Source organism: Apostichopus japonicus, chromosome 23, assembly GCF_037975245.1.
Source record: "Apostichopus japonicus isolate 1M-3 chromosome 23, ASM3797524v1, whole genome shotgun sequence".
NCBI lineage: Eukaryota > Metazoa > Echinodermata > Holothuroidea > Aspidochirotida > Stichopodidae > Apostichopus > Apostichopus japonicus.
Window position 1 is genome coordinate 14,384,354 of NC_092583.1, and position 15,049 is coordinate 14,399,402.

General features: G+C 36.3%; 1 protein-coding gene across 3 annotated transcripts in view; it reads right to left on the reverse strand.

Moving 5' to 3' along the window:
• Nucleotides 1-14,693, reverse strand: part of LOC139964678 (voltage-gated inwardly rectifying potassium channel KCNH3-like) — a 117,313-nt gene extending 102,620 nt beyond the window's left edge. Inside the window, exon 1 of one of the 3 annotated variants that reach the window (XM_071966500.1) lies at nt 14,548-14,693. Coding sequence is in view for 1 of the 3 variants with exons in the window: in XM_071966499.1 (XP_071822600.1) it covers nt 10,323-10,398 (76 nt within the window). In the remaining 2 variants the exon portion in view is untranslated. Of the gene's footprint in view, nt 1-10,322; nt 11,377-14,520 lie in introns of those variants that run through there. The other 2 variants (XM_071966501.1, XM_071966499.1) reach the window with 2 other exon arrangements.
• Nucleotides 14,694-15,049: the final 356 nt, after the last annotated feature.

Here is a 15,049-nt window from a genome sequence, read left to right on the forward strand (position 1 = left end):
AATGATATGGCTATCACGTGCCTCAACGAGAGTGCTCTAAATAAACTGCTGAGCATGTTTTGTTACAAGTAGAGAACAGTCCAGATTAGCAATACAAAGTATTTTATTTTGTAATACGTCGATACTCTGAATTTTGTGTACAGTTCTACTCATCGGGCGATACAAAGATTTATGTATATATAAGCTATATACATATATTATAGGCTTCCTGAATTTAGAAGACTCGTGTGCCCTTTCGAATCGTTTTAATACTCGACAAAGCAGAACTGGACCAAAAACGTTAGGTTACCAAATTTATTGCCTCATAATGAACACAATTTATTGATAGCGGTTTTTTCCAAGGATGTATAAGTATACATTAGGATTTGGGATAGTATCAAACAGTTACAAATCACATACCGTGCTCTTATACCCGAGGGACGGAGACGGGCTCTAGGCAACAGGATGATGACAACGCCTGGGATAATTTATTTATGATCACTAGCTAATCTCATTGTCCTGCATCTAATCCCAACTAATGTTATTATCTTTTTGCGAATGCAGTAGACAAGTCGCCTTATAATCATTAACTTGTTTGTGAGTAAGGTTATCTACATATGTTGAACATTATGACGTTATGCTGTAGTTCCATGGTAACATGTCGAGTGTTGCTAGTATACATGCAAGTGTGTCAATATTCTGTGTCAAATTATTTAATATCTTGGGAAGATTAACAAGTACGTTATTAACAAATAGAGAACGGATATGTATAGTTACACTTTAAATGTTTAAAGTTCCCATTTTTTACTACGTACCCCGCCCGCCCGCCCCTCCACTCCCCCCCCCACCCATTCACTCGCGCACACTCATATGTATAGAGATACACAGCCCAATCGTAAATATTCCCTACGGAAGCAATTTTGTTCATATGGACATATAACTTATTGCGCAATCGAGTGTACATTATTGTGCAATGTGCATGCATTTATACACCTCTTTTCAAATCACATTGAGAAGACTTGACCATGCTACATATCAAATGATACCCATCACATGCCAAATGTCAAATTGGATAACATCCAAATTTGATTTATTATCTTTCTCTAGTCGGTGACTTCAAGAAAGGTATCACTCACTTTTGTTCGTTCAATTCAATCTAACCAATAACCATGAAAATATCTCAAACAAGTTCTCTATGTATCTGTGTGTGTGTAAGATATGATCGCTTCATACATGTCTACGACATTTATTGGTATATTAAAATTAAAGATACAGAGCGATCCACTATCATGGTGAAAACTTAATTTCTGTCTCGTAAACGGCGACATCAAACATTGCTTCTTTTAACCCCTTTGACAAGCCTGTTGCAATGTTTAACACATGCTGCCATATATATATGATCAACAAGTATATGTAGATATGGCTTACTATCACCGTACGGCTCTATAGGTTAATGTGTATAATAACACGATTCTTGCTGCATCCAAGTCGCATGGTGCGAGCATATAAAATCATTAAAAAGGTTGACATTTGCCTTGTAAGCTCCTCCTGCACCATGTTATGATACATGATGTTCATATTAATGTTATGAATTCAAAGATAGACCCCGTTGGATTTGATTAACAAATTTTCACTTTCGTTTACTAAGGCAATATATCTCAACGATTGTTTGCTATTATCAAATGGATAGAGAACGTTGCTTTTTATATTGCGAGCGTTAGAAAACTTGCCTAGCGCTGATGTTTCGTTGCCAATTTTCCGCCCACGCAGGTATGGCGGTCTGCAGCATGCCGTCGCAATGTGTACTAAAGATTACAGTTTAATGCATGTACGGCGACGTTTGCAGGTTGAGTGTCAATAACGTGTAGGCTGGAAAACTCGAACAATTGCAAAGGGATTCTATATCATCGGTTACCATGGTGATAATGATGTTAAAACTTTATTGTCCATGTTTCGTGGGCATTAAACATGCATATTTTTTGTTTCAATATGTGGCAGTGAAACAATACTTAAATAGAATGCAGAAGTCACATGGCGTACATAGTGAGTCAACAACTTCCACTGAATATTATATGATATGCTCAAATTAAATTGAACTATATCATCGAAGAAAAGGATAAACAATACCTGAAAAAAAAAATCAGTTCAACAATTGAGAAAATTTACAGTGTAATAGATATCAATGCACCTGGTAGCGTATCGTCAAACAGGACCATAAAAATCCTCAACAGAAAAAAAAAAACATCACAGTGGAAGCAAAAACAATCTTGGGTAGATTTAAGCACTGCACACTGCAGGCCTCAGTAACACATGTATGGACATGTGTTTATAAAGATGTTGTTTTGTAACGCGGTACATATCGTATGTATATACTTCGCCAAAATTCATGTAAATTACAAGCTTCTGGATCATGGGAGGTAATGTTTGACATTATACAACATCGTACGGCAAACTATTTCGCAAGCCATTTTACGTCACATCTAATTCGCATATATGTTATTAGTTTGAGTAAATAATGTTATTTTATTGATTGATTGACGGATTGATATTTAATCACACAGAACAACTAATTCACAAACTCCTTGCATCGCCTTCCTTACGGGACAAACTGGCTGTAAGTAAAGAAGGGGGGGGGGGGGATATTCTCAAGTATACCTAATATAGGTCACTAACAAAACTTCACAACATTTATTATGATCCATTGTTTTGTCCAATACAACATTGGTATCCACATCAGACCAGGTCAAATGTATAAGTCCTCCCGTGTTACTCTCCTCACTCCACTAAACTGCACTATCCACCTCCCCCTATCAGCCCCCCCCCCCACCCACACCCTCCAATCCACCGATATGAGTATATTTCAGCATTTCTTCCTGCCGTGACATCTATCGGTGGCCGAATCTTGCAACCCAAATACTACAACCCATATGTATACTATGTGTCGGCATGTATATGATTCAGGACCGAACATCGTCGGATATCATTGAATATCCTGTTTCGTCGTGCTTTGATAAGTGTGCGTAATCTATCAACTTTGACAGTGAAGCATATAGTACAAGATGTACACTCATGCATGATATAACAACGAATTACTTTATTTTAATTTATCCATCAGTTACTCAATTTTTATGTCATTTTTTGCTTGTGAAAATTGAGAAAGTTTTACTTCTGTTATTTCTGTTGATTTCCAATATTCAGCCTTATAGCAAGTTGTTTTGGAGGACAGTTAAACAGATAAACATATGAAAACTGGTTCGAATTTTTAAATTTCATATGTCAGTAGGGGCTCTACTCTGAAATGATCACTTTGACAAGTGCTGTTATGGTTGAAATAACTCGACTGAATTTAACTCAAAATATCTACTGGGGGACAAAATGTAAATTACTTCCATCAGTTGAAATATCTGAGATCATGTGGAACGGACGTAAAACGGAACAGTAAACAACGTCACGACTGAGAGATTTGCTGATAACGTTATGCTGACAAGCACTGATATTGTCAAGCCGTGCATCTGCATGGATATACCTTATACACTGTATACAAACTAACTTTATAAAGCACTGTACTGTTTATTGCATAAATACCATAAAGGTTAGGATGAAAACATCCGGATTTGAAAGTGTGTTAGGCTATTGCTTGATCGAGTGCAGTTGTGCTGGAGATCTATGGAGATGTAATGATAGCTGTCCACGTACATGACCTGTGTATGGAAGACTGAAATGACTGAACGAATTAAATGGTGGTGACGTCATGCATTTTTTATTATTATACATTCATTATGTTGAATATCTTCGCTAAATATCGTAAGCAGGAAATATAGCAAATATTCTTCCTTAGAAGTATAAACTTCATATTTAACATCCGTCATTCTGAAAAAGAATAAAGGTCACTCAATCTGGTTAAATTCATCATCATTATAACACTCCATGTAGACACTGAGTCAAGTGTAACACAAAATTTGATCGCTGAAATTGTTAAACAACCAAGAATTATTGCAAGTTCTTGCTGCTGAGAATCCTCTTGATCAAAGATTGTGTGCTGTGATGTTATTTAGATAAATGTACACAAGTCATTTCCGCTAGAAATGTTCCATTAACGAAAGATTTCTTTCATAACTTTTTATTAAACTCCTCTCTGCGAAATATCATGGCTTTCAAAATGGAAATGTTAATCAGATCTGGTGCCTTGATGTGCACTACATCCCGCCAAGAATGAAGATTGTATAAAAAAAATATTCCTCATATTACAGCATAAAGACGATAAAATGTGAAAAATCACACCACATATTTTAATAATATATAGATACCATTCAGATACTCTGGAAAGGAAAAAAAGGGTACAAAATAATTGTCCTTAGAATAAAAAGAAATGAAATATTTGGTGTTGGTGTGGGTATTTAATGACAATAAGCACTCCCATATCAGAATTATAACAATTCAACCGAATCTTATTTTGGGTTCGTTGCGTATTTTATCAAACAGAAAACAGAAGTGACCATCTTACAAAATGATGCATAGGCTTTCAGACGCCTGCCGAAGTGCGAAGATCACTCATGTGTATGTTCAAGTCACACGCACAATAATTGCAGTCTGATGAAATCACCACTGAAATCGAACCCATCCGATGACACGCATGCGCGGACATGTTTACCACAAACAGCATTTTAGAGACTGTCTTATGACGTTTAAGAGGTCCTTTCTATGCGTACTAATGAAAACACCTTAAGTAAATAATCTTGACTAGTTTCTTACGAGTACTTTTCGGTACAATAGAACTACTCCATCGTGCATCACCCCATTTCATCCACCCCATTCTCACATCGAAATGGTAGAACGATTGATGCCGACTTAAAATTGAGTTAAACGGAGTTTAATAAGAGCAGCGAGGTATAAGATATCCGTGATCCCCCAGTCATTTTGTGATGCGCAGAGTACGTTATTACATCGAAGTATGTATACTAAATATTCACGTTTGTTTTTCTAACCGTCTATTTTAATATAAGGCCTCGACTTGGGTAAATTTGATACTGATTCTTTGCTTATTTTGCTATCATTATTTCTCACAACATTAAGTTCGTCTTCTATAGGGATTATTCTGATTTTTTGTAATGATTTTTAGCTGGTGTGAACTGACTAAGTGACTATACTACTTCGGTAATTGCGTACTCGGATCGTTTCCACCCTTGTGGTACGGTTAATTTCACTTTCTAATCTCACTTATCCGATCATGTTCCGATTTAAGAGGGTCTACAGGGGCTGACAGACACATGGAACAAATACAAGTTACTATTTTTGTGTATCTCTGTGTCAAATCCAACCATAATAGCTTTGTTCGAAGTTTATGCGGGCCAAAACGGCTCGTGAGAGGTTAGAGTCTTGACTGCTAGATAATATTATAGAAAACAAATTGGCCCGAACCTTGTACTAATTAGGAATGCAGACATTTAAGGCTGTAGGATTTAGCGGCTCCCTGCACTGCATGTTGCTCAACCTATAGTTATAGTGAGATTGTTATTGTCTAGCCGTTGGGATGCACCAACCAATGATTCCCCCTGATCCTCATAGACAGTTAATGGAGAACTCCTGCTCTAAAACAACAATCGGAAACATGCCATTGTATTACGAAGAGTATACTCGCGTGCAGTTGAATGTTTAAAACAAGAATATTCTTCAGTTATCAGTCGTTTTAATTTGCTCCGGTAATGAATCCTTGTAGGATATATACGCAATATGGGCTTTGCAGAATGCAAACTACTGGTATGCGGTATATAAAAATTCGCGATTTTTGTTGTTGATGATATTGATGCAGAAAATGTAACCTTGGAAGCAGGTAACTTTGATAACAGCTAATAAAGCTTGGGAGTCGGTGCAATCCTGATTAGTTACGAGGGTCGATTAACTCCATGGGATGCAGAGGGCGCTATCATGTCGGTCCTAACAGAGCCATAGACATGGCTCTAGGCACTTATGCGTTTGATCTATACTGTTTACAGATCTACAAGAAAGATTTTGTAAAGCGATGTAACACATCTCAATATATGTGCTAGTTGTGAAAATATGTTTCAAAATATCTCGTCTTTAATAATTAAAGAGAAGAATCTTAGGTATAAGTCCAGTATATTCCTTTTTGGAGACTTGGATGCAATTTTTAAACTCAGTTGGAGCACATTTCATTGCTAAGAGGTACTAGATATGAGTGGTAACAACCAAATGTTAGTTCGAATATGTCAAACTATGTGTGAATTAGGGAATCATTACAGGTCGTTTGCCCAGAAGTGTCCGTCAGACATTCCGTAAAGGAATTCTCAGTGATTTCAGAGACTTCAACTTGACAAGTTTCGCGGAACTACAGAGGATCAATTTGACAGCGCCGTCGTTGATTTAGGTTGTGGCTGGAGATTCTAATTCGACTAGTGATGAAAAGGTGACTAAACTTAAAAGAGATAAGATTATATTTGAGCAATTTAGTCAATCATTGAGATGAAAGTATTCTTCGCAGCAAAACTGAATAAATAAGTTAATTAATTAATTAATAAAGCAACAACATGTAAACAGATACAACAAAACAAGAACATCAACAGTTATGATATGGTTGAGTTGAACCTCCGTTAAATTGAAATATTTTACTTTTGCCTTTCAATCGTAGTATTGGTCTAATAAAAACTAAACGCTGTAGTTTGCGATGGGATGCAGATTTCACAAGACCCATGTTGAGTTTCTGAGTTTTTCATGCCATTTGTCTAAATTATTTTGTAAATCGTTTCATATTGTGTCATTCTTCAATCAAGATCATAGGAAAATGTTTTAAATATGTTTAATTCCATCGAAAATGAAATACACAGTACCCGCGCGTGATGTCGTTTTGATGTTGAAGAAAAGAATTGTCGTATATAGGCTATATACTTCAAATAAACTCCATTTAGATTTGTCTTCACTATATACGTGAAATGGTTAATACTTCTGTCAAAGCCGAGTTAACATAACAATGTTGACCCCCATTCCCATTGTATAATGCTTCAATGGGACTTTAATTGACCGCCTTTAATTATTAAAACAGATATTTAAGGCATCCTCATAGCTTGCCACAATGTGAACTACGGATTTTCAGAAATTCTTATATTTTAATCCTACTGCAATTTTTACTCATTGTTCACTAGTTCACGATATACGTTTTACAATGTATAAATGAAAAAGATATTTCAAAATAACTCTCCAAGTAAGATATATTATCCCGTTCAGGTAATATCAAGACTTTATCTTATCACAAAGCAATTTCAGGTTTTGAAACAATTCAATAATTACATTCACTTCAAGCATCCGAACCGTCATTAAATATGCTAAAACAACTCATTACCTGCTCATCAAAATTGTAATACCTTCTGACATATACCTATTAAGTTATTTCTCCATTTTGTGATTCTGACAGCCAGGGCACAACGCTATTGAAAACAACGAGCTATATTTAACGACCCTGCATGTAGCATGAAGATATATTTTGTCATGTTAACTTAGCATGTCTCTCTCATTCTTTAAAGCCCTTTGAGAGTAAATTGGTTGACACAGGATAATTACCTCGAGGAGAGATAAAATACATTTTTTATCAAAGTTGAAGGTTCATGAAGTGGTAGTATCTTCTTTATGCCCCCCTCGTGAGTGTGAAAAAAATCCATTTGGGATTTGCTTCAGCTAGTTTGAATAGTGGAAATCTTCTTATGCCATACGTTGTCTTCAGATCAAAGAAAAGTGAAAGACACCAGTCGATTCGATGGAGCCAAGTTTTGGTTCCCAATATTTATTTTAATAACATGATTTGTTTACCTTTCAGGCAGTTAGAACGACTGAGCTGAACTAACGTATTATGACGTATTTAAATCTTATCTACTATCCAATTCGATTGCAATTTTCGAATAAACGCGACCACTGACGGTTTTGTGTTTGTTTAAGATACTCACCCCGCAGCGTTCAGTAATAAATACAACTTTTTTATCTACAGCTTGTATGATACCCAAGATAGAAAATAAGCAATTAGCTCATCGTTTGCGAGGTTGTTTCACTTCGGTATCTATGGAGACTAGTTTCGCGAAATTTGTCAAAATGCGTTATAAATATTTTAAGTAAATAAAAAAAAAACGGGATATGATTGCCATCAAAAAGGAGAAATGCTAATGACGTATTAAATTAAATGACACAGCTATATAGGAATTATTTGTAGACCTGTAGCTCGATGATGGTTGTGGGTTGGGCCTACTACAGCGTGCTTTTGCAATACCGGTACACATATTCTATACGAGATTATAGGTCATTGTTTTCTACAAATAACCAATTACAAACAGTTAGAAGTAAAGTAACAAAACACGTAAAGTATTGTTGTATGAATTTGTGAAGTGGATAGGTCAAGAACAATACCATACTACAATTCGTTAGGCAAAGATTCGTATCGTCAATACCACGATATGAACACCTTAGACTGTATACGTACGCACATATTAACGCAAACAAGCTGTGGGTCTGTAATGTTATTCGACGCTCATGCACCGCCTGCTTTCGAGATAATTGAAGCCTGAGGGTATATTGATGTATGCTTAAATATGCATGAAATATTTTTATAAGTTGCAACAAATATTAGTAGTCAGCAAGTCCTACTTCAGACTATGTGTAAGAGTACTTGGTTGCAGTAAGTATGGACTTTAAATTACCAGATTGTTGTTTCTGTGAGATTGTAAACTATATACTCAAATATATCATATAAAAGTCGCTACCATAGGTATGTTAACAATGAACGCCTAAAGATATTTATAGTTTTTTAACCGATGTAAAATGTATATTTCCTGCGTAAGTTAAAAGCAACCAGCTTGCACGGCACGATAAAACCTATGATGAAGCGTTTTCACATTGTTCGTTCAAGAAACTATTTTAAATAAAGCATTTTTCCTCAATATCAATAGATTTGATCTTGTCGAAAACTTGTGCTCGTATGTCTCTGATGGCCAGTGACAATTGGACCTTTGGACCGGAGATGAAAAAACATGCCATGAACCAAAACATTGCTTGTAGTTATACGCTTGCGTCGATGTTAGATTTACAAATCAACTTCAAAATGAGGCTGGCTTGAAAGTATTAAAAAAATGAAGATATAAAACAATCTATAATGGAATTATTATGGTTAACCGATTTTGGAAGACAGATGCTGACTTATCATCAAATTAAAATGTAAATTAATGCCAATTATACGATCTTCAATATGAAGTCCGTTTACTCTTCCTTCGGAAAAAATAGTTAAGGTTGGGACGTAGGTATTCCTAGCGGATATTTTGTAAGTTTGAAGATGAAGAATATTGGATAGGTAAACTTCAACAGAAATTACGTATACAACGTGGGTATTAATAGTCAAATCAATTTCATTAATACATTTGTCTATATTTGGTTTAATGTGTTTTTATACAATTTTTGTATTAGTTTTCGGATGTATAATATCCGAACTATATGTAACTTGTTCCCATCTTGCTTACATATCATCGTCTCCTTTTCAGTGATTTAACTTGATACTTATGTCAATGTAAACGGTATGTCCCGAGGCAGGATCGATCTAATTTCCCCCAGATCATGTTTGTCTTTCCTTTTCTTCAAACCAAAGACGTTTAAGATATCATCTGACACAGCCCTAGTTTTTATGAGACCGTTCTCAGAAAATGATGATCATAAGAACCGGTTGCTGCCTTTTGATCAATTTATAGCCAGCTGCTAGTCCTTAACGGAAGAAATAAATCAGAACAAACATCTTCCATTACGGCTAGTATCAGACTATAAAGGCCCTTAATTGCTAGCATAAACTCCCTTGATTAACAACGTCTTACGTATACAATTGCAATAACTGCAGGGTGATTTTGAAAAGATTAACGTTGCTTTGACGACGGCAAATATACGGTACCTTTCGCTGCATTCATTAACATTGACAATAGCACTTATTACGTAATTCAAAAACGAATCCAGCCGTTTTTTTATGGTCATTTAATCCTAGGATTGGAACCGTGCTACTGCCCGGCTGAATATATCACAATCATAGGTATATGGTATATGGTATATATATATATATATATATATATATATATATATATACATACTTTATGGTACGTAATTGTACACTCACGTAATTGTACACGCTATGTCAATATGTGAGAAGAATGGTGTATAGTATAAAACATTAAAAGCAACAGGCGCATACATGTTACGCAATTTTAGAATTTGTAACTGAATATGGAGAACGTTAAAAGAGGACAGACATTTTGAAATTACATTTACTCGTTACATAAATCAAAAGGACAATATGTAAACAGAAAACTTACGTGTGCCATCGAAGCGTGTTGCGATTGTGTCCAGGAAAGTGTTCTGAGGCGCTAAGAGACCTTTTCTCGTAGGCATAACTAATCCGTGTTTATAATCCTTTTAACCTAAACTCCGACTTCATGTATGGAATATTTTTCCTCTCTTTGAAGAAATCTCAAATCGTTCAGAACAAAATACGTGTACTCAGAGATACGTTGGCGTTCGTTAATGCAAACCAACTAATCATATACACCGTCAGTATTAAGTTTAAAATTGCCTCACGGTAGTACAATAAATAACAGGGTAGGCCAATCAATGATATTAAGAACAATTACGCACTCCATGGTGTCGTTAGTATTGAAATTATAAGTATTTAATGACGAAGTGAACTCAAACCGCTGGCAACAGATTTGGCGTGTAGTCAGACTACATTGTAAGACTGGTTCCCGATGTGATTGTTTATGCAATGTACAGGAGTCGTATAAACTTAACAGGATACTATCTAATAAAATTCAAGTCTTTGCAAGCGATGCGTCATTGTGTAAAATTGGAAGTATTTGGTGAGTTTAACGGTTCTACTTCGTAAGTGCTTGAAGTCTCTCAGTGGTAACCAATATCCTATTTTATAAACGCAATATATCAGAAACGAGAACCGAAAATACAATACAAAGAAACAAACGATGTGCTGTCGATCGGTTCCAGTGACTGAGCCGATATATTCTCATCCAACAGAAAATCTCCAATCAACCTGTCTTAAAATTACGAATCCCTGTTTTGAGTTATAACTACAAGACTTCTAACGGAAAACAACTGCTCGTAAATCTCAGAAGCTTCGTTACATCCCGAATAGCGTGGTTATCCAATTTGCACAATACACACGAAAACACACAAAAGCATTTTCCGTTAATATCCGTCAATGATTCCGCCAAAATTGTTGAGTGTTTCTGAAATTGATGTAAACACAAGCAGCTCAAACAGGCTCAGTGATGATGGTTAAATAGCGACCGCGGACTGAGCGCAGACTACAGCTAATAGTGCTCTCGTCCAATACGAGACAGCGTAATCGAGGGTGCATATAAGTTTGATACTCAGCGTATTTAGATGAACATATATTTTCCACCGTATAAGTAGTGTATGTAATATGATTTGAGAGAATTGATGGGGAAGATTCTTGAAGCGTTTCGGATATAAATGGCATGGAAATAAGAATTCTTGATTATTGATGATGTGATGAGAATTAGATTATAATGTTGGAAGGATCTCTCCTTTTGAAACCTCTTGGGGAAAAACGGAGCGATTCAAGAAATTATTCATATGGGGACTTCAATTAAATGCATTTATTCGATAATTCCTAACATAAAAAGGTGATATTTGGTTACATAATTGTCCCTTTACACAGAAAATGACAATATTGATAACACTTGCCAAATAAACGTTAAAAAACGTTATAACAGGAACTCCACTCCGTCTTAACTTTTCTTTTTTAAAGTTTGCTTTTGGAAGGAGCGAAGCGGAATTTCGCTAGAATAGGTTTTGAACCAGTTTAACCATGCAGGAATTGTGTGCTTTACGAACTGATAATTCCGGCTCTAGGTAAACCGAACTATAGGTCCATAGCCAGTGCCAATAGAAACTATGATTATGTGAAAACGTCTGTATACTAATTATTGTAATGGTGATTAAAATGATGCCAATTGTGGTTTCTCTTTTCTCCCCGGCGATAGGGGACAGATTTATTTGAACAAAACATGTACGATTTGTCAACGATTTTTAGCGTTCTTTTCTAAAAGTTGAATTTTTCTTTATTGGACTAGTTCATAAGTTAATTTCATAGTATATATATAGTATAGTATATATAATTCAAATTGTCAATTCCTCGAGTCTTTAGTGATATAGCCTAGAAACATAAACAACTTTTCAACCAATATTGGAACCTTTTGAAACTCCGATCACGAACACGTTGCATCCTTATAATTGAATCCTTATAATTGATTTCGTTGCGAAGGTGGTAGCCGTCACATGAGCCTTACAGGATTGATGGAAGGAGGAGAGAGGAAGTGGGGTGAACATTGCATTGACATATTGCCTTCTGCATGTGGAGATGTAACAATACGCAGTTTCTAGTATCTCGAGTAGAAAATTCAACATTTCGACTTGGGTGTATATTTTTGTTTTCACTGATTTATGACAAACAATATATAGCGTTAAACTATAAGTAAACTACTTAGGATGATGTATCAGTTACTCCATATTCCTGTCGTTAATTATTCCACCATAGTTTAGTATTAAAGTCCACCACCGTGTCACCTTCTCATTAAGTTTTTGAGAAATATTCGCAAAAATATTACCTGTGTACGGTACGAAGTGCGAGTACGTCACCATTGCTAAACTGACCTGCATGGGCCAATTACCAGCTCTCTTGATGTTGTAATTATTAGGCTGCACAATAAAAAATGCATATCTTTATCAAGCCTGCTTTATTATTAATTAAAGACGATAGATTAAGTTACGACGGTGACACATTAATGATGACATTACAGTGACCGTTATATGATTTCTCGAAAGGGGTCGTGGAGACAAGTATTGGTAAATACCGAAATAGCGGTGCGTAAGAAAACATCGTTAAAAAGGAAATGCCTATACGCCCAAAGGGTAATAATTTCCCACTTTGTACCTTGTCTTGAGGAAACTTTTTGCAGCTCATTTTCAGTGCAAAACAACGAGAAGAATGATCCACCACTGTGCTGTAAGCCCACTACCTTCCACAAAGAACTCTATACATCGCAAACCTCTTCATTTGCCCTTTCTGTATATACGTAGCTGCTATCTAAAGTATACAGACCTCATGAAATTTTTTAAAACGATTAGATAATGAGGAACTAAGCTTATTACATAAATATGAGGCATCGTTGTAGTTACCAACTTTTGGGACAGCAGAGTTAGACTTTGAGTGAACTTTATGCAATTTGCTAATCTCTGATTCGCAGAAAAATCTCAAATGGTATAAATTTGCTTGCCAAGTTCCATTATTACCTCTTCCCATTACATAATATATGTAATGTACATAGAGAAGGGATGATATTGTAGTCAGTTGGATGTTGCGGCCTAAAATTGCTCTATCGGTTACCATAGCAACGATGACCATGGAAAATTGGAAATGAATGGTGTGAACAATTTACGGGTACTTGGAGTTCCATTATGGCCCTAAATACATATAGGTGGGCCATTTTGGGGTCACGGTTACGAAACGTGTTCGTTTGTGTGTGTGAAGGAGGGGGTGTGCGGGAATTTAAACGTGACTTATGACAGACAGAGATTAATAACCACAACGTTATTTTAGCAAATGTACGCATATCACAATGACAAAATGACCATAACACTTTAACCCATGTAGGATATCAGACCCCAAAGATCTATGTAGGTCAAAGTTGTCCAAACTTATGTGCAAAGCTTTTCGCGATCTCCTCCTAAACGTAAGGCCAATGGACTTCAAACTTGGTAGCTATGTGCCTGGGCATGGGATATACAGTCTCCGTAAGTTATGACGACAATATGGTCAAAGGTCAAATAACCAAAACGAAAAATCTATGGGTTGTTAGGTGCATACCACATTGACAAAATAGTCAAAACACTTAGACACGTGTAGGATATAGCATACCATGAAAACTATATATAAACCCAAATATCACGTGATCAAATTAGGTCAAAGGTTAACCTTGGCCAAAAGTCCCATGGAAACCTTCGCTCAACAACCAACACTGCCAAATGTGATTCGCATTGTTCTAGACAACTTGATTCATGGCTATCTGAGCGTCACTTTCATTTGAAAATTAAATTACTAAGCGTCACCAAGTTGGGCATGTAGGCCTATTTCATTTTGTAAGATTAACGGGTGATTAATGAAGCAAATCACATGTATCACTGATTCATACGGCCTACTGACTCTACAAATACAATGTTCAAAATGTCGCCTGCAGCTAAATGGGCTCGTATTTGTGTTCCATGTGGACATAAACCTACAGTATGTGTGTCACCCTTACCACGTGTAACAGAACAGGGCCTATAATTAGTTACACACATATTCAAACTTATGTTGTAAGGCCTACGCCAACGTTAGTCTATATGATTAACGTTGGGCCTAGACTATAGGCTAGAGCAAGCAATCACCTTGTATGTTTAATGTAGCATGTTATCTAAGCCTCTTTCTTTGGGTAATACCTGATTAACAATTGAATGCAAGCTTACAACTGACGAGGGGCGTCTCCTTCTGCACATTCTGCCCGATTCATCTTGCGAGTTCTTATTGTTGATGCTTCTTTAGATAAAATTCGCTTTAGTAAATCCTACTACTACTAGCCTTGGGGTGGCGACCGTATTGCGCAATAAGGGAAATCACGGCGAAGGTGTGTGGTTGTAATTAAGCTTTGGGCTGCGCATCGGGACTGGAGGTTCATCACATATTATTCCGTCCCATAGATCGGAAATGTTTAATTCTGAAGGTTGTATTTCTTTGTTATTCTGAGAGTTTCTTCATTCTGCTTTGATTACTTAATTCACAAAGATATCCATGCTCTTTAAAGCTTGCTCTCGGCTTTTCAAGAAAGGGAAAAAATCAAAGAAAGGGAATAAGTCTGCTTAGGTTCGGACACTGTTCTGGCAGGAGTTCTATGTAGATAGAAGTAAATCCCGTTTCCTTGTCTGCAAATCTGCGCTCATAAGTGGGTCGCATAGGCTGCAGATGAAGCAA